We start from the raw sequence: 25,098 nt of genomic DNA on the forward strand, positions 1-25,098 counted from the left end.
AATGTTTTTTCTTTTACAACATATTGACGAATGCATGAAAGATCGATCGGTGTCATGATGTTGGCGACCAGTGACCACCCACTTGAAGGGTCGTGGTTGGGCCTTGGAGGGTCGTACATACAACGCGTATTTCAAACGGAGCTGATAGTGAATTTCATGAATAAAGAAAATGTTACAGGCGGTACATACACGCAAACATATATTGCGAGCAGAAGTATCCCGGTGCCAGACGACCGACCCGGCGGTCAGGACAGCCACATTCGCCGTCTATCCGCGCTGTGTTTCGGCCCAAATCAGCCTGTTGGCGCCGCGCGGCACCGGTCGTCTTACATCCGTCCGCCTCTCACAGGTAACCACGGCAACATGGGACCGCAGCGGCTGCGCCAGCGTAACGCGAGCTCTCACATACACGACTATGCGAGAATGAGTTAGCTATCGGCGCTGGGTCGAAATGGTGCTTGCACATCCCATATGCCTACACATCATACAAATCTTCAAAACCACTCGTATTCGCATTCACATGCATTCACAAACATAACAATGCATATCGCCCTGGGAGACAAGCCCTTCCCACTTTATAAGACGGAGCGGCATTACAGGATCCGCAGTCTGGATTAAGCAAACTCCACTTTGTCGCTTTAGCAGTTCATACCCCTTCGCAACCCCCCCCCCCCAAACAGCACCATGAATCAACACGCGAGAACATGGGGAACAACACATCGTTGGGTTCCCCCAGTCGAGAAATACGCATTAGGCCGGTATCTCGCCTCACTGCACAGTACACCCCACACACGGCTGACGGCACAACCATCCTCCCTGCCGTGTGCTCGCAACACGCCGACTCTTCAGGCCTAGGCAGCCGTGAAGTTCATTGGGCAGCCCCGAGCCGTGCGGCTGCACAGCGGAGCGTCAACCGCCTATCGCCCCGCTCCGTCCCGCCTGCATGGTCAGTTCAGAACAGCTGGTGGTCGGGTAGTGACAGCAGTGTCGTGGCAGTCCGGTTGTGACATTCCTCAGTCCTCTCCTGACAATCCTGTCAGAAGTCGACTATGGAGGCAGTGACAGCCGGCCGCTGTAACACTGGCAGTACCCACACCCAGCCAGGCGGCTCGGCACTCAGGCTGCGGCTGCCGAGTCTCGGCTGCGGTGGCGTTGCCCGGTCAGGCTAGTGTGGTGCTATTCCCAGCGCCCGGTCAGGCGGCCCGGCCGTGGTGGCAGTGCCGTCGGCCACCGCCGCTCGCGTGTCGTCAGCACTCCTGACCGTCGTCCTCGTCCTCCTCCTCATCATCCATTTCCTCCTCGCTGGTGACGTCCGGCTGGTCGGCCTCGGACCGACACCGGGCGCACTGGCAGTTGAACAGGTAGTTGCCCCTGCGGAGAGGAGACGGGCGCCACCCGTCACCAGACGCGTTCACCGCAGGCGTGGTATAGGTAAGCTAGTGTGGGAGTGTGTCAGGGAGGTTCACGGCCAACACTCAGGACAGCCGAATCGCATGATCGGAGATGGGCCGGGAATTACCACAGCTGTGAATGAATAGGAGGAGACACTGCCTTAGACGGACTACAACTTACAAGAAAGGAAATATGTACAGCCCACCGCTAAAGTAATGTAGGGTTTTACCAATCTCAACGGTTGGCTTTTTTTTCCGTTCCGTTCCGTTTATTGATTATAATTTGGGATCACACATTGAACAATTCATAATTTATGGCACTGTCAAACGGGATTGGTCGGAAAGGATTCACATGTTAGTTTTGTTAGAATACGGACAGTTAGAGTTAAAGGTTATATTGGGGAGTTTGACAGTGCCTAACCAGACGGTAACACAAAGACGAGATCAAAAAGACGAGTCAGCGGTCATTCCAGAGAGCGGCGACCCAGCACCGCCGCCGAGCGCAGCGGCCATCCGGCACCCGGCGCCAAGCACCAGCCGGGCCTTGGTCGATGGGGATGGTGCCCGGAGAGGGTGCCCAGCTTTGACTGGCGATTGTTTAATGCGGAGTGATCGAAAAGAAGACGTCAATAGCTAAAGTTGCAGCTGCAAGGGTGACGATACATATAAGCTACATGCAAAGTTTCATTGTAGTCTGGCTAATCGTTCCTAAGCTTCAGAAGCAGAACATACCCATGACTGAAACCACACATTACTTCTGGTGTGGACTGTACACTTCGAAGCGGAACGCTTGATAATATGAGAACGTTATTTATGTATTATCAGAATACATTTTGAATCTAGATTAATGTCAAAGACAAATCCGAGAAAAGACGAGCCCGAAACACACTAAAACTGAATTTATCAATCGGGATAGGCACTGCCTATTTCTATAGATCCCTCCCCGATTCCAGCGAGCATTCACCGGCGGCGCGCGACTCAAGCGTTCACCGGCGGCGCGCGGCTCACCTGAGTATCTTGTTGCGGCTGTGCCGGCTGCGCTCCAGGGCGCACTCGTCCAGGTAGCTAACGCAAATCTGCTCGCCGGCAGCGATGTCTTGTGTGGCCGACATGACCAGGTCGAAGTTGTCGCACGGGAAGCCGGGCATGGCGTTGGGCGTACAGCTGTGGTTGCAGGAAGACTGCAGCGGGTACAGCGCCGAGCCCTCGTTGTTCAGAAAACAGCCCGCCTCTAGAGCAAACGACACCTGGTTAGAGGCGATAATGCAGCGGAGATCTCGCCAGGGGTCATCACAAATGGCAGGTATCACAGAGCCTTGAGTGCCTGACTCCGAATGAGTGAATAAGTTTGCACTTGAGACGATAACACGTTGGGCTACGATTTGAATGGTTATGCTGGTCAGCTCACAGGGACAGTGACCTCTCAGCTCACCCTTCTCAAGGTCGTCGTAGAGCTGGTTGATGACCTGGTCGAGCTTCTCGTGCTCCTCGGCCGGCAGGTCGAGGTTGGTGCAGTTGCGAACCCACACAGAGATGGCGCTGGTACCCACTCCCTGGCCGTTCGTCCCCACCAGCGCTATCAGACTCCGGAACCCCTCGGGCGTCAGCCACTGAGGTGCAGCACACGTCCAGCCGAAAACAGAGGCACATCACAGTTAGAGACGAAAACAGACACACGACGATGAAAATAAAAAATATCACATATGTTGTAATATATACACGTGAAGCAGCCCAACTATTTCAAACGATCAGTCATAGGGTTCCTTCGTCACCGAAAAATACAGGCAACAAGCATATAAACAATCAACACCTATCCGTGCTTCTATCCTCAGGATACTGAAATCCTTCTCCTCCACGCCACAACCCCCTTCCGGGCTGGACAGGCAACTTTATCTCATGCGGGCTGCTCCCTTGGAGCGGCACCGCTGCTCCCGAGGGAGCTGCACCCCGTAGCCGGGTGCAGAGAGTGCTTGGGGGGCTGGTCGGCCTGTCCTATGGACGGGCTCAGCCCCGGCGACTCTCTAGGGTGCCTGCCCAGACCAATGTCTCCCCCTAATTCCTATCATCCTTCCGGCTCTGCAATGGTCTTGTCGACCGAAAGGGCCTAACCCAACAAAAAAAAAAAAAAAAAAAAAAAATATAAACAATGTCTTCACATATCTGCATTAGATACCAGTAGCGGCGGAACACCTTCAATTAAGGGGGGGGGAGGCACTGTCGACTTTTGGTCCCATTCTTTCCATGCAACGCCCATGTATTCTTTCCATGTAGGGCTAATGTTAAAATGCCAAAATCAAAGGGGGCACTGTGCCCCGGTGCCCTCCCCGTTCCGCTGCCTATGTTAGATACCTGAAGCTCACTCAGCACACCAATACCAGAATCCTCAAATCAAAGGGTTCCAATGCCAGCCGCGACGTTGCACTCTCACTTCCTGTCCTCGAGTTGTCTACACACCTGGTGAACGTCGGGTGTATAGAGCGCGTCCGACATGAGCTTCCGCAGCACCTCCAGCTGCTCGTAGAACTGGACGCCCAGCATCTTGTGCGCTATCTCTTCTTCCTCGTTCACCGTCCGGTGGCAGAACTGAGGGGGAGATGGCGGAACTAGTGACTACGCAGTAACTGTGCCGTGGAAAACGAATGGAAAAACAGTGGCGAGGGACATCAATGGCGGACAATTATAGCCATACATCCAGTCCCAGCATTGGTACATCATTAAAAGAAGCCACCACAATTACTCGCACGAATAGACGAGACACTGATACGATATTCACCCCGGAAATCATCACGGTTACAAATAGCGGCGAGCTATACTCGCCTCCCTCTACCAATTTACTGGTAATGACTCAGTTGCTAAAGATGCCGTGCGGCGCCTAATAGCGTGCCGCGCGGTTCCTACCTGCATGAAGAGATTCATGGCGCCCTCCTTGTCCTCCGCCTGGCGTACGGTGGCCAGCATTCGAGCCACGAGCATGATACAGGCTGTCTCCGGCGGATAGTGCATCTTCCTGGGGCACGCACACACGCTCAGTCACCGTCAATGGCCGTAACTGACACCGCGCTGGGTGAAAAATTACCGGCGAGCGTAGCGGAGACGAGAATAATCGTCTCATTAAATGAGCTGGGAAAACCGGACGCTACTTTTGACCACCAATCTTTAACGACTGATAGTACCTAATGTGGCGAGCCCATTCATAGCTGTAATTTGACCTCTCGGACTGACTTAAGCGCTGGATCTCCCCCGGGCGCTAGAGACACCGCCGAGTTCCGACAGTGGGACATAACCGAAGAACCACCCACTCATTTTCGATGCCGGGTACTCTGCAGTCATTTCCGACCTCGCAGGCCCAACGCAGCGCTGAACTCTGTCCCAGGAAAAGCGAATGACGCTGAATTCCGACCACAGGCCACCGCAAACTCATTAACGTATTCTGATTGTGACGGGCCTCTGCTCTGTCTGGATAGGAGCACGGGCCGAAAAACCACTCACTTCCAGGTCTCCTGCAGGTTGACCAGCGGGTGCGACTCGTCCCTGGTGAAGGAGCGCGTGCACAGCGTCTTGTGGTACTGGCGCCAGGCGGCGTCTCTGCACGGCTCTCCGCAGTAACTCGCCTGCGGCCCGCCGCCCGACATACAGTCCGTTACTCACTTGGTGCGATATGAGAACACGGGGCGACGCGGCACACGCACCGAATCCTCCTATACAGTACACAAACGCACATAAAAAATGAGCGGAGTATCTGGCCTGTCCAGGACACTCCATTCCATAAAAGCGGTGTCAAAGGCGCCCAGCTACTCAGTATCCATTGTAAAGTGAGAAATGACGATTGACTGCATAAGTCCAAATCCACCTGTAAGCTCAGCAGTCAGTTATCTCAGTCACCTGTAAGCCCACTGCTCGTTCAGCCACCGGACGGCGCAGCCAAGGCACTCCGTCTCCTCAGTCCAACTCGTGTCAGTTGACAGCACTTACGTCACAGGTGGGGCACTCGACCACCTGGGCTTTCTTGGTCTCGCAGCACTCCGGGTGGGGCAGCGTCAGCGCGGCGTTCCCCGTCAGCCGGCGAGCGTTCTCCTCCGCCGTCTCCAGCGGCCTGCGGGCGGCGCCACGGCGCTCAGGGGCAGCCACACTCCGAACGGGGAGGCAACACTGGCGCACTTTGTCCTGTTTTGATGATGCTAGGAACATCTCTCAGCTATGTGAGCGGAAGGCGGTCGGACATTGCAGCATTCAGCTTAAGCAAGGACGGGCGGATTCAGGATTGGAAGGGGCAGGAGCATGTATTTACGAACTAAGGCATGACGTTCCTTGGCCGGAACGGAAAGAAGCAACAGTGCGACCCCGTAGACAGGATGGGGCAGTATTCGCTGATTTTTCGTGGAAAACTCACAACCTGGTTAAAACTGAACCACTATTCTAATTCATGCCAAGTAAAAACATTCCTTTCTGTTTGCAAAACACAAATTAGGTACGTACATTTATTATTCAATTTGCCAGTGAGTTCAACGGCACGATTAGTGCTTTCCCTAATCCCAGCAATACCAACGGCAGATTACGCCTTATATCTGTGATCCGACTTCTGACATCACCATAGCAAATACCGAGTCCATTTAGCCTGGTGATTCGCAAAACAACTCATCGGTTTCAAGTGAGAAACTCAAGCAGAGTGGGTCCTAACTGGGGATGGGAAGAAGATTGTATGTAGTATGAACCGTATAAATTGGAAAGGCTCAGTAGGGGATTCCACAGTTCCCCAGCTCAGACATCCACTCAGTGTTCCCCACGCCGCATTGTAGAGCGGATAGTGTTGTGAACGTTCTACAAACAACGTAAGCTACTAAAAAAAGGCCGCTGCATTATGCCTGAAGTCAATGGAAAAGCAATAAAGGAGAAGAGGAAAGTCAGGTTTCAAATTACCAAAAAATCGTGGCAGCCACTCGAATAGAAGTCAAATTTTCAAACGCAAGGACACCACGGATTCGGACGGTCTTCGTCTTAACCCTCGCCCGTATTGGTGTTTTTCCAGCCGCGAACGTATAAGGGGGGGGGGGGGGGGTCCGTTGGACCCCCCCCCTTGCCGTTTCGCCCCTGATCGAGCTAGAGCTTCGCGGAAAAAACGAGCGTGTTGCCCGTGACGAGAGGAAGCCGATGGTACCCAATTTTAAGGTCCTAGGTCATTGGTTGACCTTGCAGGTCAGGTCAATGACCCCAAAGGCGGGAAAATCGGGACCTGTTAGAACGTCGTAAAGTGTGGCTGCTATGGGGTTTTTCGGGGTGCTGATCACGAATATCATGTTAGTTTTGATCACAGATGATGTCTTCATGTATTTAGGCCAGGTCGGGTCAGGTCAGGTCAGGTCAACCAGTAAGGGTATTCGTAGTAGGTGGCAACCGCCTCTGACAGCTTCGTAACATGTTACGAAGGCACCAAAACTACTTCGTAAATGTTCATATGGTTGCTAAATTCGAATTCAGCTCCAAAAACTGGCCTAGAAACATGTAAAACTCGAAAAAGTGAACCGAGGTCATCAAAGGTCAATGACCTGACCTGACCTTCAGGTGACCTTGACACCCACCCTAATGCATGAGAGCAACATCATATCACATGTTTGAACGCTTGAAACCACGAAAAGACTGCAAACGCGCGGCTAAAGCGAGCCGACATACGCCGAATCGCGATTCCAGCCAAACATGGTCTCGAAAAGTCACAGGTCAAAGGTCATTTGGGTCAGGGTCATGAAATTTTCAGGGTAGGTGTGAAATTGATGAACGCGAGGGTACTGAAAGTTTCGTCGCGATCAGTCGCTTTTTACGCGAGTTATTCGCGAAAAACCATGGGGGGGGGGGGTCCGTTCGACCCCCCCCCCCTATACGGGCGAGGGTTAAATACAGCTCCTTCTTTTGAATATTGGCCCAAAGTAAGACTAGGATGTTAGTCTGGGAATCTCCAATCCCGCCTCTGATGCGATACACCCTGATACACCTGTCCAATGTGTAAGCTTACAATATCGCTCTTAAAAGTATAAGCTCTATGTTTTTGGCCCAGGTAAGACGGGTCTTTTCGGTGTTCGGCATGCGTACTGCACTGCAGAGCTGTGAGGAACAGCAAAGGTCGGGATTGTACCACTGTAGCTTGGCACTGATTACGGCTACCCAGAGGTTATCCACAAATGTTGCTGAAACAGCTTTGTCAGGTAATTCATTCGAGGGCCTGGGCTGGGCACACACCAATGTGGGCCTGTGGGTTACCCATGTTTCAATCCCGTATTACACTGTATGTTACTTGTGCTCACCTCATGCAAAAGTCGCACGCCAGATAGCCATAGGCCGCATTCCAGAGGAACTGGCAGCAAACCAATGGTCGCTCCTCGAAGATGACGTCACCCGCCTTGAAATCACGGGTGGCAAACAGGCCCTTCCCCTGGAGGCAGAAAAGCGGATGGAGACATACACGCAGCACAAACAAGATATAAATGAGAAAAAAATTGAACAAAGAAAGGCCGACGGAGAGAGAGAGAGAGAGTGAGAGAGAGTGAGAGAGAGTGAGAGAGACTGAGAGAGAGAGTGAGTGAGAGTGAGAGAGTGAGGGGGAGAGAGAGAGAGAGAGAGAGAGAGAGAGAGAGAGAGAGAGAGAGAGAGAGAGAGAGAGAGAGAGAGAGAGAGAGAGAGAGAGAGAGAGAGAAAGAGAGAGAGAGAGAGAGAGAGAGAGAGAGAGAGAGAGAGAGAGAGAGAGAGAGAGAGAGAGAGAGAGAGAGAGAGAGAGAGAGAGCCTAAAACGCCCCCGTACCCAGCACGGCGCGGGTTAATAACACTGGGGGACAGTAGTGATGCTTTTCTGGGTGGCGGATGCTTTTCCCGCAAAGCGTAACATCACCTGTTGAGTTTCTGCCCCACAGGACCCCCCCCCCCCCCCCTGGGGGATACAGAAGTCGCCGGCCACAATGAAGGACATCATGGGGGAATTTGCCGGCCAACTCTGTGGAAGCGACTGCTTTGAGAGAGCGCGGGAAAACGATGCGGAGCCGCCTTGTGCTGCCCGGGACGGAGCGGAGACTGCGATCATCTGCCGGTCATTTGTCCCAGTCCGCCGGTTCAGGGGCATGTCACTGTCTCCGCACACCGGTCGCTCATTTCAACCAGCTGTTCCCTCGTCTCAACACTCAGTCCCCTGTCCCAGCCTGCTGGTAAGTGGTACTGGTCACTCGTCCCAACAGCTTGCTATCAGTCTCAACCAGTTGGTCCCTCGTCCCCGCCCGACAGTCCATCGCCACAGCGCAATGGGCGCTGGGGCTTTACTTAGCAGCTCCCTGCAGTGCCACTGAACTCACCAAAACAGTCTGTCTTTGTGGGTTTGGTTGGCAGCACACCTTCTCAATGGAATTAGGGGGCAGCTGGCCGTCTCAGTGGGTTTCGTTGGTGTCTGGGCCATGACTGTCAGAGCAGGTCTAGTGGACTGCTGGGAAATTGCCTATTCCAGTCTAGTCAGAGACGTGTAAGATACACGCCACTTAACCCGCGCCCTGCTGGGGGGGGGGGGGGGTGTGTGTTTGAACACCCCCCCTTGTGGTTTTTCGCGAATATCTCAAAAACGGGATGTTGTGAAAATTTCAGACCAAGGTCATTCAAGGTCAGGTCACCAGGTCACTTGAAGTGACCTCACCTCATAAAAAGTTTCAATGTCTGTCATAGCTACACCGAGTGACCGATCGCTTTGAAACTTTCAGCGATTGCTAAGAGCAATAGCATGTACAAAATGTATATCTCAGAATTTTGATATCGATGACCTAAGGTCAGGTCAACTTTGCGACCTCCCCATTATAAGTCAATGGGAGAAAATTGAAATGCGCCTCTTTTGGATGAAAGACATAATAAACACTCCCAAACACCGAATTACAAGTGGTTTAGACACACTGAACATGAAAATGGTGTCCGTGACCCTTGTTTATGCCCTGAGGTCATCTTAGGTCACGAATGGCATCTAACAGTTTTTCGCAAATAACTTTTGATAGAGGCATGCTAGAGCGATGAAAACGCCTTAGATGTGTTCAGCTCGACGATACGGATCGACTGATATGCAACATGACCCTTTCCGGTCAGGTCATGACCTTGACCTGAGGTCAAATTTTCAAGTTGACCTTTCAAGGTCAAGTTATAGTTCATTCGATGCGTCTTGACGAGAGGAACACGATGCCGGTAAAAGTAAGCTCGTACAGGGCTTGGGTCAAAAGTTATTGAAGAAAAACTGTTTCCGAAAAAATCGGCTATTTTTGCAGTTTTTGCCCCCTGCAGGCAAAACCGTTGACGTTAGGTCAAATCTGAGAGAATTACTCAGAAAGGGCGTTAATAGGGCTATCGAATGCGCTTTTCCGCGGCGCTGTAGCTCTATTGGTTCCCGAGTTATGCGTTGGCTTCTTGGAAATTTTCGCCATTCGACCTGGAAATCGGCGAAATTTTGCCTTCAATGACCTCTGGTGACCTGACCTTTGACCTGACCAAAAAATTGACCGAAGTGATTTCGTCATTATTTTTGACGCTCTTTCGAACGCCGCCTTCCGCGTATCGCTACGTGGCCCAGGAGCCGAGTTACAAGGGGGGGGGGTGTTCAAACACCCCCCCCCCCTAGCAGGGCGTGGAAATCCAGGACCCCCAGCCGGGCGCGGGTTAAAATAGGATATTTTGTGGTAAGGTAGCAAGGAGCTTATAAACTACTGTAACATTTAATGTGCAGAAAAGCAGAAGAATGAAGCAACAAGGAACTATGCAAGGAACTATGTCCAACAACACTTACAATGCTGTCATCAATGTTGCGGACCTCCACACCGCTGATAGCAGATTCTTCATTTTGATTTCCTGCTATGTTCATAGATGATGCCATTCTGGAAAAAAAATGTTTGCATCACTAAGGTTCACTTGTTGACACATACATAAGTGCTAAAAAAAAGTTTGAAGCTATGAAGATATAGAAAAACGTTTGGGACATGAAAGGTGTAGAATTACCAGGGCTAAAAAACTGATATCTCGGAATTTTGATTTTTTTTTAAATTCTAACCCCCAAAATCATTTAAAAAAATATATTTGCCAAAAAATGCAAAAAAAGTCCCATGTTAAAAAAACCCGGAACATATGTGATAGCCCTTACCGACTTCTATTCACATACCAAATTTTAGATCAATAGGTACCTCTTTTTTTGGCCAAGTTATAACGAAAAAAAAACTTCAAAATTGATGACATCATCAGATTTTCAAAATCAATTTTTAGCAATAATAGACCACGTAGCGCAAAACAAAGACCACCATTAGACTTGCCGTGACGAGCTGCATCGAATTAATACCCATGTTATGCAAAAATATCAACTTTGAAATTTGACCTTTTTTGACCTGTCATTGACCTGACCTTCACCAGAAAGTGACCTAAACCGTTCCTGATGGTCTTATAACCAACACCATTGAGTTTGAAATGAAAAATTGGCCATAAAACATGCATCACACAGCCCTAGTAAAATTGGTTTCATGTGCTGACCCTTGGTGACCTGACCTGTGACGGCTGTGACCTGACCTGTGACCTGACCTGGCATTATCAGTGACCTCTAAGAGCAACATATGTACAAGGCAACTGAAGCCATATCGCTGATTTTCGATAACATGCGTTTTACTCGATGTTATAGCGCATTTCCTAGAAGACTCGTGACCGGCAAAACATTTTATCTTTGACCTGATCTGTGACGTCATCGGTGACCCCGAGGTCAATGAAAGTGATTTTTTCAACGAATTTAACCGGGTTTTCGAACGCCGTTCGAATTTTGCGGATCCGTGCAGTAGTGTCGGAGATACGAGGGGGGGGGGCAAAAAATAGTCCCCCCCCAACAGGTCGCGTTATGAACAGACCCCACTGCGCGGGTTAAAACTTAAAACATGGTCATTGGTCATCCCATTCCACCACTGGCGGTCGCAGCCGCTCGCAAAAGGGGGGGCCAAAGTCACACTCGCGGGACATAACATTGATCAGTCACCGGGGGGGGGGGGGGTGATCGGCTACTTTTTTACGTCCACAAGGCGCCGCGCAGTTGGCATTACTTATGCTTCATCCACCTCATTCTTGCGTGAAATCTTTAAGCTTAATTTAAGGCAAAAGCACCAGTTCCATTTCCCGTCCCACGGTGTTTCCACCGGTCGGGCCACTGCACCATGGCGACGGATCGGTGTAGCATATACTGGAAGGTCGGGCACGCGGATTCATGACCTTACCACAATAAAACAATTCGGAAAAGTACGGATACCTCTTGCTTTGAACAAGCATGTGAAACCCAGAGATCATTTTCAGACTATGACATTTACCCATATAGCTGTTTGGCGGCGGGAGAGAATAGGTACACCGACCTCTGGAGACCCCCGGCCCCACAGGTTCCTACTTCCTGGTTTCCAAAATTGGCATCTGAGGGCCGCGCACGACTCGCGCGGGGCCTCGCAACGGCTCTATTGGGGCTCACTCAACCTGCCTTATAGTCCTACTGCTAAAAAGAATGGCCCTGAGCGGAGCCCTAAGGACTTCATCAGTCTCTGCCAGCCCCACGACCCACACCGGCTCATGGGGTCCCGACGTCGAAATATGAGGGAATCTGCGTGGGACCATCAGGACGTAAAGTAATCTCGATCAGGACCAACGTACGGCTGTGCAGGAGTCTGCGTGAGCCCTGTGATCTTCAGAAGCCCACCCATGTATGTTTTTAGAGGCCAGTTTAGGGCCCTCGGAGACCAGTACAGGGCCTGCAAACTGCAAAGGCCAGTAGTTTGAGACCATCAGAGACCGAGTTGGGCTCTCGGAGGCTTATGTGGGTCCTACTCATTACAGGCCAACATGGGGCCCTCAGAGGTCAGCGTGGGGCCCTAAAAGACCGGAACGAGCCGTCGTTGGAACCCAGAGGCAGAGGCCAGCAGAGGGCCCTCAAAGGCCAAGATGAGCCCTCCTCAGAGGCCAATGCAGGCCCTTAGAGGCCAGCATCGGGTCTTCAGCAGCCAATGCGGGGCCCTCATTGGCACCTAAATGTTCGTCTTGGGACACCAGAGACAGCAATAAGGCCACTAGAGACCGGTGTGAGACCCTCAGACGCCGGTTGGGGCCCCTGAGGCCGGTAAGGGGTCCTCATAGGTCAGATGTGGGGCCTCAGAGGTCGATGTGGGCTCTTAGCGGTCAACGTGGGCGCTTGACCGCCACTGAAGTTCCCTCAGAGGTCAGTGTTGGACGCTCAAAGACCGGTGTGGGCGTGTTTTTTTTAGCCTCGTGACGATCGAATCAGGGCCAGGGTCCCATACACCTATGGGGGCCCATCGGTTGCTTGAGGGGGGGGGGGGGCAAATGATATGATGGCCCCCTTTATGTGCCTGGGGGGGGGCATGGCCCTGATGCCCCCGCGACCGCCACTGTGTACACATTACATACAGGCCTCTGGAATTACATACTAGCTAATGCAAACTCTATGCAGGCCCCGGAGATCCCACGCTAATCCTTAAGAAACCAAGCCGGCATACGGCGTCACCACCGGGCTTCTGAGGTGCACAGCACCAACCCATGAGGTCTTACTTTAGTGTCTTAGAGCCACGCTCCTTTGGCAGGGCCACCCGCCACTGCCGAAGAGGTCTCATGCCAGCCATTGCTGGGCCTACGAGAGCCTCAAGTAAACCCACGCTGATATTCCATGTAAGATGCGGCCATACTCGTGAACCGGTGCCAGCGACGCTGACTACCAAATTGACAGAATACGAAACTGAGCCCACTCATGAGTGAAATTTACGTCCTTTGATGGCACAAGAAAGAAAATGAAACATACAAAAAGTTTTTCTAGGACTTGTGTTCGATCTGAAAGGTGGGGCCAAAAGATAGTATGGCCCCACCTTTCAGCACCAAAGGGGGGGCCATGGCCCCCGTGGCCCCCCCCCCTGGGACCGCCAGTGCATTCCACAAGTGAGTTTTGAACCTGCAATCTAAAAAAATAATCCGAAAATCGGTAAAACACACGGCAATTTCTTGCCATTAGTGGGATTAAAACCTGCGATCAATGTCCCAGCACAGGGCACAAAAGTTGGTGTCACATACCACCATCCTGTTCTGTCAGGCTTATCTCTCTCATTGAACCGAAGTGCCAGCCTAGAAAACATCCAAACACTACGCCGGACGCCCGTGAGACCCTGATGCGCCGAAATTCAGCGTAAGCAATTTTTCGTTGAAATTTCTCTATAATTTGCGCCAAAGGTTGGGTGCATATTTGCGCCAAAATTAAGTTGTTTTTTACATTAATCACACGTGTAAATCTAACGAACAAGGCTATATCAACCTGACAGAGCGTTCCGGGGCCTTGACGCTCTCCCACGCAGGGTATACTAGATATATTGCTCCCACGTTTGAGCGTCCGAGTTAGATGATGTTTCCACGGAAACCCAACACCACAATATGCGTAGCGCACTGCAGCGTCGTGCCGTGAAACAAGGCCCGGGCCGGAAGTTTTGGAGTCTCAAAAATCGGCGGAGCGGAATGTTCGAGGCAGGCGAGCGCCAGTGAGGGCCGCGCAGCAGAGCATCACCTGCTCCGGCACATCAGCCTCTTCTTAGCACACGGCGCAGAGCGCCACGGAGCACCGTTTGTCTGGGCACTGCTGACACGCCGCGGAGGGGTAACGGCCGATTCGGTGCAGGTACTGAAGCGAGCGGCCCCAGTGGCCCGCCCTCATTGGTGCACCGACACGGCGCCCTCTCGGTCCTCAACGGGGATGGGGAGCGGCAGTGTGCTGCCGAAGCACTGCCGAAGAGTGGCTTGAATAGTGACTCGGACCAGTTGTACGTACACTCGGGGGCAGTTTGATGTTCCACCACTCCCTACCTATCGGGCTCCCATGGCTCATCACTGGCTGAGCGCCATTGGCAGCACTGGCAGCACTGGCACTGGCAGGCAGTGCTGAGGGCAGGGAACACTGGCAGCAGCCAGTGCTGAGCCATGGGATCGCCCGATGGGTAGGGAGTGGTGGAACATCAATCTGCCCCCGATTGTACCTATTGACGCAAGGCAGCACAATGAACCACCCGGGTCAGCGAGCAGGCGTCCGAGCCCCGAGGGCAGGGCGACTGCTTGTTTCGCCAGGTGGTTCGCGCTCTCATGCCCCCCGATCCCGCAATGGGCAGGAAATCACTGCAGGGATTACTTCGTGACGCCCGTCAATGTTCAACAAGCTCTCATACCAGGGATGCAGATTGCAGAGCCGGAGCCGGAGCCGCCAGAGCCGGCATATTTTGCCCGGAGCCGGAGCCGGAGCCGTGAAACAATATAGCCCGGAGCCGGAGCCGGAGCCGGAGCCGTCAAAAAAGGGGGCGACTCCGACTTCTTTTCTTAAGAGGAAACAATTATTTACCTAGTTCGGTTTGACAGTACAAGGCGTAAAACAATCTGGTATTCAAAAAAGCCTTGTTATACAAATACAGAAGCAACGTGTACCAATCCCATCGCCTTTTTTCTTCCACCCGTATTTAATTGATCGCATAGGGGATGTACTGAGTAGAAGCCGGAGCCGCCGGAGCCGGATTATTTTACTTGGAGCCGGAGCCGCCATGACATTTCACCCGGAGCCGGAGCCGGAGCCGGAGCCGATTTTTTTCTCAGGAGCCGGAGCCGGAGCCGTCAGAAATTTCCACGGCTCCGCATCCCTGTCCCATACCCATCTCCATGCCGAGGGTGAAGGCCTCGCTTGGGCGGCCGCTCCTCCGCCCAGTAGATTCACAGCGGCTCGTGAGTCCGAGCATGCGACGACAGGGGCAGGGGACGGCTCATCCTGTGCCTCTCCAGAGCCATCCGCAGGACGAATCTGCTGCTAGATTGGCCAGCGTGTCCATGCGCTGAATTCGGGACGTGCGAAGTTATGCCAGACAAGCAAAGTAATTTTCAGCGCAATCCTACCATTACGCCGGACATGTTCGGCATAACGTGCGTTTTTCTAGTCTGGCAAAAGCGCTGCAACGATAGCTTGTCTCCGAAATAGGCACCTACCTGATGTAGCATGATATATCATTGGTGCTCATCTCAAGCCAGACTGGAAAAACACATGTTATGCCGAATATGTCCGGCATAGTGGCGGGACTGCGCCCAAAATTTCAGCGCACGTCCGGCGTAACTTCGCATGCGCCGAATTCAGCGCATGTCGGTGGCGGAATTTTTCGGCACAGGGCGGCGCCGGCCACATTTTTTTTTTTTGGGCCAAGGACGGTCACCGAATTTTGTCAGCACACTTGTTAAAGGAAATAGTTCACTTTTTAACATGGGTTTTGAACTGGAATAGCAGTTCCGTAGCTTGGGCTGAGACGAGCATAGATCAGGAGCTTTTACAGCCCAACGATCACCCTAGGCAAAGATATTCTATTTCTCGTCCCGAAAAAGGTGTCTTGCGTTGAGGATGTGTGCCTTGCATATATTTCCATCCAGTATGAAAAGAGCATGGGTCCCGAAAATTCTTCAGAAACTAGAGAAATTATCTACGAGAACTGTAGATTTTTTGTTGTTTATTGGGGCTTTAGGGCGCGTCGACTGCAAAGGTCATTTTGCGCCCATAACGTCGCGCTAGTAAAACAAGTGTTTCAAAAGAAGAAACTTTCTAGATATCAAGACTAGAAAGTAGAAGACTTTATAAAAAAAGACAGGGTAAAATAAAACAACGCAAAAGCGTCGTAATAGACAACTGACTAGACAAGGAGACTAGAGAGGATTTGGGTCAGGTCGAGTAAATCGCTTGGAATTTGACTGCACGGATAAAGGAAAAGATGTTGCCAGATAAAACCCAGGGTGACTCGTCACCCAGCAGGTGGCGGACAGTGGTACCCGGAGCGATGCGGCCGAGGTAGCGCGTCCGGTCTGGTTCTAAAAGTGGACAAGATAAGAGCACGTGAGCGACGGTAAGAGGCGCGGAACAACCGTTGCAAATGGCCTGCTCGTCTCCGCGGAGGAGGTGGCCATGCGTGGCATATGTATGGCCGATTCGGAGCCTGCACAAGATCACCTCGTTGGACCGGTTGTCTTGCAAGCAAGACCTCCATGGCTCCAAAGTCGGCTTCACCTCACGGAGCTTTCCGCCTCCACGTAGGCTCCACTCTGCCTGCCACTCAGAGAGAATGAAAGATCGCACAGCCGAATAAAGGTCACGCGCCGGCAATGGCAGACGTCGAGTGCAGGAGGCTGCGGCCGCGCGCCTCGCGGCCGCATCTGCCAGCTCGTTGCCGTGTATGCCGACGTGGCTGGGAATCCAGCAGAACTGAACAAATTTTCCCGATTGTTCCACTGACTGAAGTCGAGCTAAAATGTCTTGAACGATCGGGTCAACTGGATTAAAACTCCGTAACGCCAAAAGGCTACTTAGGGAGTCCGATAAAATCAAGTAAGAAAGGCCGTCCGACACCTCGATAAAACACAGAGCCTTCTCGATGGCGACTAGCTCAGATGAAAACACCGAGGCAAAAGAAGGTAGAGAGAATGAGCGGGTATCGCGACCTGCGATAAAAGCACATCCCACTCCCTCAGGTGTTTTTGATCCGTCTGTAAAAACGGTGTTAAAACCATCGTACGAGACGATGTGTTGCAAGGCCCTGACTCGCGCCTCACAAGGCAGCAAGTCATCCTTCTTAACTTCGGAGAGTGAGAGATCTACTTGAGGTTTTGCGTGTTTCCAAGGCGGAGAGGACGTACCCCAGCTACGTCGTACGACACGTAAACCTATGTTGGCTGCGGAGAAGAGACCTCTCATGCGCGCTCCAAAGCAGAGCGATTGTCGCGCTCTGTCAAGTCGAGTATAGTAGGTGGAGAAGACGTACGGATACGTCGGATGCGTCGGGAACTGACGCAGTTTCAGCGCATAGCGCATGCCAAGCATCTGGCGGCGTAGGGATAGAGGCGGCTCGTGCGCCTCAGCAAGAAGGCTGCTGCTGGGCGAGGTGCGGAATGCTCCGGTGGCGACACGGATTGCAGCATGATGGACTGCGTCGAGGACCTTTTTGCTGGATTGGCTCGCTGAATCGTACACAAAAGAAGCGTAATCCAGCTTCGACCGAACTATCGATCGGTACAGGAGAAGAAGGGTCCTGCGGTCCGCCCCATAAGATGTGCGAGCAACACATTTTAAAACGTTCAGGGATTTAAAACACCGTTCCCGAAGCGTTCTAAAATGTTCCTTATACGTCAAGCGACTGTCAAAATAAATCCCAAGAAACTTCGCCACCGGCCGAGTGGGAATCACCTGTCCGTAGAGCTTGATTCCCAAAGCTAGGTCGTCACAACGTCGGCGGCAAAAGTGCATTGCCACGGTCTTCGCTGTGGAAAAACGAAGACCATTCTTACCGCTCCACCTCTCCAAACGTGTTACGGCGAGCTGCAGCTGTCTAGCCGCGTGTCGAGCGCTTGAAGCAGCAAACCAGATGGCAAAATCGTCGACAAAAAGCGATCTCCCGATGGAAACCGGGAGGTCGTCGACGATGTCATTGATTGCCACCGCGAACAACGCCACACTAAGCACCCCACCCTGGGGAACTCCGTTCTCCTGGGTAAAACTGCTCGAGAAATCACTGCCAACTCGGACTTTAAACCGACGACCCGATAAAAAATTATTGATAAAGAGGCCCATCCGGCCGCGTATGCCGTACTTATATACTTTGGAAAGTATGCTGTGTCGTAAGACTGTATCATAGGCCGCCTCAATATCAAAGAACAGTGCTCCAAGGTGCTTCTTTTCAGTAAAACAGGTGCGTATCTCGGTGTCAAGGGCTAAAATGTGGTCAACAGGGCTGCGGTGCTTTCTAAAACCGCACTGGGCGTTTGTAAAAACACCGTGATGTTCCAAAAACCAGCTAAGACGCACATTGACCATCTTCTCCATCAGCTTTGAAAGCGATGATGTGAGAGAGATGGGCCGATAGTGGAGAGGGTCATGTCCCGACTTGCCAGCCTTCAAGATAGGAATGATAGTGGCTTCCCGCCAGGTCTCAGGGAAAGTGCCAGTCTCCCAAAGCGAATTGAAAGTTGCTAGCAGCGCCTCGAGGGCAACTGCTGGGAGATGACGGAGCATGTCGTTGTGGACAGCATCCGGACCTTCTGAGACGCTGCGCAACGAGCTGATGGCAGACGTGAGCTCAGCCATAGAGAAAGGCTCATTGTACATCAAATTTTCAGCTGTGCTGAAGTCCACGGCGGCTGGTGCAGGTCGTGAGGACGGCTCTCCTCGGCAGCGCTGATAGAGTGCACGGCCTATCGTCTCTGCGACGTCTAAAGGGTGGGATATGTCCGTGTTGTTCACTCTTAAAACCGGAAGCGGAACAGAGCTGAACCGGCCTTCAATGCGCTTCATGCGTGCCCATATCTGGGTCGTAGGAGTAAAACGGTTTAAGGAACTCACGTACGTGCGCCATGAAACAGCCTTTGCCTCTTTTAAAACGCGACGGGCAAAAGCCCGCGCTTTCTTAAAAGCGATGAGGTTCTCAGTAGTACTACTCCGGTCAAACTTTCTAAAAGCGCGCTTCCTGGCACGAATCGCATCTCCGCATTCCTTGGTCCACCACGGGACCGGAGGACGACGAGGCTGACTCGACGTCTTGGGTATGCACCCGTTTGCGGAGTCAATGAGTAAACATGTAAAATCATCTGTAGACATCACAGAGGCGTCGGCTCTGGATAAAACCGTGGCCTCTACGGCGGCCTGGAATTCGCCCCAGTCGGCCTTCCGAACATTCCACCTAGGTGGACGGTTGCCTGACACTGGGGACTCCTGGTGCTCCAGCCACACTGGGAAGTGGTCGCTCCCGAGTGGGTCGTCATGGACGGACCAGGTAAAAAGCTGAGCTAGCCGCGGACTGACTAAGCTCAGGTCCAGAGCCGATGTTTGACCGGAGGGTGTTGTAAAATGGGTGCGCTGTCCTGTATTTAAAATACACAGCGCCTCATCGCGGATAAAAGATTCTAAAAGTCGACCACGAGTGCCAGTCGTGTCGCATCCCCACGCCAGGCTATGGGCATTAAAATCGCCGACTACCAGGACCGGAGGTGGAAGCTCATCGACAAGTCGATGCAGCTCAACCACCGGGAGCGCTATACCTGGTGGTAGGTATAAAGAGCACACTGTCAGTTCCCGGTGGTTGAAATCAACTCTGGCGGCCACCGCCTGCAGGGGAGTCTGCAGCGGCACCTGGCGAGCAGGTACGCTGTGGTGAACCGCCAGAAGCACACCTCCATGGGCAATGGTAGGGGTGTCCAGGTCTCTTCTAAAAACAGAGTAGCCCTTGATGGCAAAGGTAACGTTTGGCGCTAGCTTGGTCTCCTGGAGACCTAAAATAAGGGGTGTGCGCCAACGGATAAGAGACTGTAGGTCCTGGTAGTTGGCCCGGAGGCCTCTACAGTTCCACTGTAGAATAAAAGGCGTGGTTAAAAAGGCGCAAAAAGGGCGCGTATAACATGAGGCAAAGGCGCACACAGATACCTGACTGACCACAAAAAAAGGTAAAAAGCACCGAGAGAAATGCACCTGGTAAAAAAGCGCAATAGCGCGAAAAAGATAAAAGGATAAAAGAGGAAATGACTAGACTGAAAGACTAGACTAGGTCCTCTAACTCCGAGGAGGCGCTCCCCCCGTAACGGATACGGGGATGCCCCGAGCCCTCTCGGTGTAGCCTCCCTTCAGCAGAGGCAGATCGGGCGTGGCTCGAGCCCTGCTGGGGCTTTTTCGCCCGGGGGGCGTCACCCTCCGAGGGTGACCAGCTCGGGGGCGTCTGCCGCTTGGCGAGGCGCCCTGGAGCCGCGGAGGTCTGTTGCCGCCCCGACGGGGATGTCGAGGCGGCGGCCTGTGTCCTCGACACAGGCGTCTCTGGCAGCGGCGGTGGTGGCCGCCGCTGCGGAGGTGGAGGAGGCGGCGGGGGACCCATGATGGGCCGAGTCCCCGCCTCGGGTGTCTCCGGGGTGTCAGCGGCAACAGCCGCTTTGGCACTCCCGGAGGCGGAGTCGGCAGACGAGGCTTCCTTAGCCTCGAGGGCCTTCTGGACGAGGCGAGCCCTCCTCGCCTCGCGTGCCTTCCTCTCCTCCTCCCCCCGCCGCAGCGCCTCCTGCACCGCCGTGGGCGGTCGGGGGCGGGGCGGGGTGGGTGGCGCCTTACCCTGCGCCGGGGGGCGCCGACCACCCTGTCGGCGCTGGACGACGGCCCAGCCGTCTCCATCACCGTTCGCGGCTGGAGCGGGACTGGGTGGACCCCACACTGACTCTAGAGCAGCCTGCTCTGTGTTGCTCGGCGGCGCACGAGGCGCCGTGGTGTCCGCTGAGTCACCAGTGGCTACGACGGTGAGGCCGAATCGTTTGAGAAGCTGCACGAGCTGTGCTACACTCATCTGGGAGGCATCGGTAGAGTTTGTGACTCTCACCTTCTGGGCATACGAGGTCTTCGGGTGACTCTGGTTGTACACCTCCCGGGCCTCTTTGAAAGACAAATTTCTGGTAGCCTTGATGGTCATGATCTCTTTCTCCTTGACGTATGCAGGGCAAGACCTATCATACGCGGAGTGCGGCGTCTGCCCCTCTCCGCAGTTGACGCATCGGGGGGTCTCCGAGTCACAGGTTTCGTCAGTGTGGTCCTGCGAAGCACACTTGGAGCACGTGGGTCTTCCTCGGCAGTTGTCCTTTGTGTGGCCGAAACGTTGGCAGCGGAAGCAGCGCATGGGCGCTGGGACGAAAGGCCGCACGCGAACCTTCACGTAGCCCACACGAATCTCACTCGGCAAGTCAGTCGAGTCAAACGTCAGAATGATGTTGTTGGTCGAGACCGTGCCTCTCTTCGTCATGATGCGGCGAGCCGCTGTCACGCCGAAATCGGCGAGCCCGTCCGCAATGTCCTCGTCGCTCACTCCCCTCAGATCGAAACAGTTAATGACCCCTCGTGAGGAGTTCTTAGATCGGTGAGGTTCCACTGTAAGCGGGATGGAGACGAGCCTCCGGCCGGATGCCCGTCCCTCGGAGAACACGAAGCGAGTAGCGTCCAACGCTTTCGCCGCCTCCTCGCTTTTCCTGAACTCGACCTCCAGCGCGCCATCACGCATCCGGTCACAACGAGCGATTGAACCAAACCGGTCGCAGCCATCTTTCCGCTGGAAGGGCGACAGAGAGCTCAGCTCCCTGTCTGCGCTCCGGAAGATAAGGATCTTAGGAGATCGTGGACCTTTGTCGAGCACCGTTCGCCTGTCGGCCGAGGCCAACGGGCGAGGATCGGCCGAGGCCGAGGGATTGGACTGGGGGGAAGGGGGATCGGTCAAGTTATCCATGTGAAAGAGTTGGTCTCCGCCAGCTCGGCCGCCGACGCTCCGCAACGGCGCCGCTACAAGGCCTAGGACGGCCGAGCTGACTGTACGGGACTTGGCGGCACCTTCCGCGGGGGAGAGAGAGACTCACCACCCCCCACGGTCGGATACCGCCTCCTCCCTTGACGCCTAGCCGAGTCACCGCCAGGGGCAGCGACAGATCAGTCCCACCGACGGAGGACGAGCACAAGTGCCCGAACCCCGCCGGCGACACCTCTCCGACACCACCCCCGGCGGCGTCACGACTGGGAATGGCTCCTCAAGTGCGGCGCCCCACTGAGTGTCCCGCCCTTACAGAACTCAGGGCCAAAGAGGCGTGTTGCCCAGCCACCGCGACTGGCTCCGCACGGTGGGGGGCTCAACCTCCAGGATCCCGTTGTCCTGGGGTACGGGTCGGCTCGCCTAGCCTAGTAAAACCGGCTGGTACCCGAGGGGACGCCACTCCCCTTACACTAGCCCAACTCGGCTGTGTTCCTGCGGGTGCAAAAAAAAAACGAAAAAGGGGGAAGAAATCAGAAAGCTGTGATCGAACGAAACGCGGACATCCGGTGAGAAGCAAAGCAAAAGCAAACAAAAGGTGCTCAAGAGAAACAAAACCACGGAAACCAAGAAAAGTCGGACCGTACCATCTGTCCATCCAGCAATCAAAGCAAGTCGCAAGCAAGCATGGGTCAAGCTGGGGCCGAGGGGGCGCTACTCCCCTTGCTGGCCGAGGCCAGGGCCGCCGCGGGGCAAGGGCCCAAGGAACCCAGTCCAACAGCAACCCAGGCCGCTGCCAACCCCCTGCGGGGCCAATCCTGCAGACAATCCATCCAGTAAGCAAGGCAAGTCCAGGTCAAACGCGCGTCAAGCTGGGGCCGAGGGGGCGCTACTCCCCTTACTGGCCGAAGTCACAGCCGCCGCAAAGCCGGGGCCAGATGACCCCGGTTAAGCAGCAGCTCTGACCACGGTCAGCCCCCTGCGGGGACGAGAACTGTAGAGAAATTCTCGTACTGATCAATTAGGACATTCAGGGGAACATTATCAGATCGAGCAGATCGCCCAAATGCCGGTGGCTGCGATAATTTCTCTGTTTCTGAAGAATTTTCGGGACCCATGCTCTTATCATACTGGATCGCGTGTGCCTTACAGAAACTGAAAAGTTCTTCCTATATCAAAATATAGAAAAAAAATATTTTGTTATAAAAAGGTTTTATTTTCTTTGCTGATTATTTTGAACATAAAAAATAATAAATCGTTGCAAAAAAAAATAATTTCGTGAAAGTGAACTATTTCCTTTAAGTTGTCAATCTAGCAGCAGTTTCGCCCTGCGGCCGACTCTGGAGAGGTTTCGGGACGAGACGTCCCAGCCCCGGTCGTCGCGTGCTCGAACTGGCGAGCCGCCCTGAGTCTACCCAGCGGAGGAACAGCCGCCCAAGTGAGTCACTTGGTGTGGAGATAGGTATGGAAGACATTGCTGAACGTCGCCAAGCGTCGTTAAGTAATACTGCAGTGGGTTCCTGCGCACTGCGGTATCGAGGGGAATGAGAGCGCGGATGACCTGGCGAAACAAGCGGCCGCCCTGCCCTCAACCGCCCCCTCGCTGACCAGGGCGGTTCATTGTGTGGACTCGGATCAATGGCGCGACAATTGGTCCGAGTCACTATTCAAGCCAATCCTCGGGAGCACGCCACCGCTCCCTTTCCCCGGAGAGGACCAAGAGGACGCCGTTTCGCTGCACCAGATCCAGATGAGGGCTGGCCACTTGGGCCGCTCGCTCAGTACGTGCACCAAATCGGCTGTCTCCACTCCGCGGCGTGCCAGCAGTGCCCAGACAAGCGGTGCCCGAGCGCCCTCTGCGCCATGCGCCGAGAAGAGGCTGATGTGCCGGAGCATGTGCTGCTCTGCTGCCCGGCCCTCGCTTGCTCCCGCCAGTCTCGAACGCACTCCTCCACCGATTTATGTGGCTCAGGAACTTCCGGCTCCTGTTTTGTTTCACGGCACGATGCTACAGTGCGCTAAGCATATTGAGGCCCGGGTTTCCATGGAAGTAAAAAAACTTATTCAGATGCTCCAAAATGGGAAGGCGTCCAAAGCCCCGGAACGCTCTGTCTGGGCCTTGATCAGCAGCCGCTTCGGCAACGGGCTATTGACCAATGAGAAGCAAAGAAAGTGCAACATCACTGTGATTTTTCATATACCTGTGCCCCCCGTAGCACGCTTTTCATTGGTCAAGTCAATAGCCCGTTGCCGGGGCAACTTGCACGTACGTGTGGGCGGGCTAGCGAGCTAGCTGGCTGCCAAACAGCACCCTGGTTGATATAATAGCCTTGATCCGTAGGTGTGCACAGTGCACATGTGCTTTATGCAAGTTGAAGTGGCTAAATTATGGCACAAATAGTGAAGAGGCACACAATTTTTGGCACAAATCCTGCAGAAATTTCAGCGCAAAATTGCATGTGCCAAATTTCAGTGCAAGAGTGTCTCACGGACAACAGGCATCCAGCATAAATTTCTCAATGCCACAGTCCATTACACTATCTTCACCTTACATTGCTACCTACCCTACTTACCTCAATTTGAATTTGAGTTACCCTCAGCATACAAATCAAATCAAAATTGAAATAAGTGGGTAGTCGTGAAGAAGGCGTCACACTGTTGCGCCCTGTCTTGGTCTAGTTACGTTTAAAACAAATCAAATGCCATCAATACTTATATCTTCGCGGATATTAGTCAAAAACATAGCGCTCTATATAGGTGCCTGGCAACACCTAAATCCGTTAGCAATAATTATATTTCTCGATAGCCTAAATCTCCCAAAAGGCACAATTTTGCAATCATCCCCATGTGGATATTTTTGTTACGCGCAACAACTGTATTTGCTGCGTCATTTACTTGAAAAATGATAGTACTAATTATGGGCCTGTTCCAGCGCCTCCAGAAACCTCCAGAAACCTCCAGAAAGCTCTAGAATCCTCCAGAGAGCGTTCCAGCGCCTCCAGAAAGCTCCAGAAAGCTCTCGCCAAAGCTCCAGAAACCTCCAGTAGCCTCCAGAGAGTTGAGAGGTTCAAATTTCTCTGGAGGCTCTGGTCTACAATTATGGCGCACATGTGACAACCATGAATGTAAACAAAGGACTTTTGACTGATTGTTTTACAACTTGAATGTAAATAAAATTACATTGCTATAATTTTGTTAATCTTTCTTAATAAAATTAAAAAGAAATTTTGCGTTTCAAGAGTGAACAATCGTCATTCTTTTGGTATCTGCGATGCCAATCTCCAGAAATCTCCAGATTGCGTTCCAGCGCCTCCAGTGAAACCTCTGGTAGAGCCTCCAGTCAAGAATTTCTACTGGAGGCGCTGGAACAGGCCCTA

General features: G+C 53.1%; 1 protein-coding gene across 1 annotated transcript; it reads right to left on the reverse strand.

Annotated features, from left to right (window-relative positions):
- Window positions 1–172: 172 nt before the first annotated feature.
- Window positions 173–24,587, reverse strand: LOC122381212 (SET and MYND domain-containing protein 5-like). Its single transcript, XM_043365129.1, has 10 exons — window positions 24,295–24,587; window positions 10,180–10,267; window positions 7,685–7,812; window positions 5,364–5,484; window positions 4,881–5,002; window positions 4,290–4,398; window positions 3,846–3,974; window positions 2,824–3,001; window positions 2,400–2,622; window positions 173–1,371 (listed from the first exon to the last, which is right to left on the reverse strand). Exons 2-10 carry the CDS (start codon window positions 10,264–10,266, stop codon window positions 1,248–1,250), a joined length of 1,221 nt encoding a protein of 406 aa, XP_043221064.1. The 5' UTR covers window position 10,267; window positions 24,295–24,587; the 3' UTR covers window positions 173–1,247.
- Between the last annotated feature and the right edge of the window lie 511 nt (window positions 24,588–25,098).

This window comes from Amphibalanus amphitrite, unplaced genomic scaffold, assembly GCF_019059575.1.
Source record: "Amphibalanus amphitrite isolate SeventyFive unplaced genomic scaffold, NRLGWU_Aamphi_draft 000116F_arrow, whole genome shotgun sequence".
NCBI lineage: Eukaryota > Metazoa > Arthropoda > Thecostraca > Balanomorpha > Balanidae > Amphibalanus > Amphibalanus amphitrite.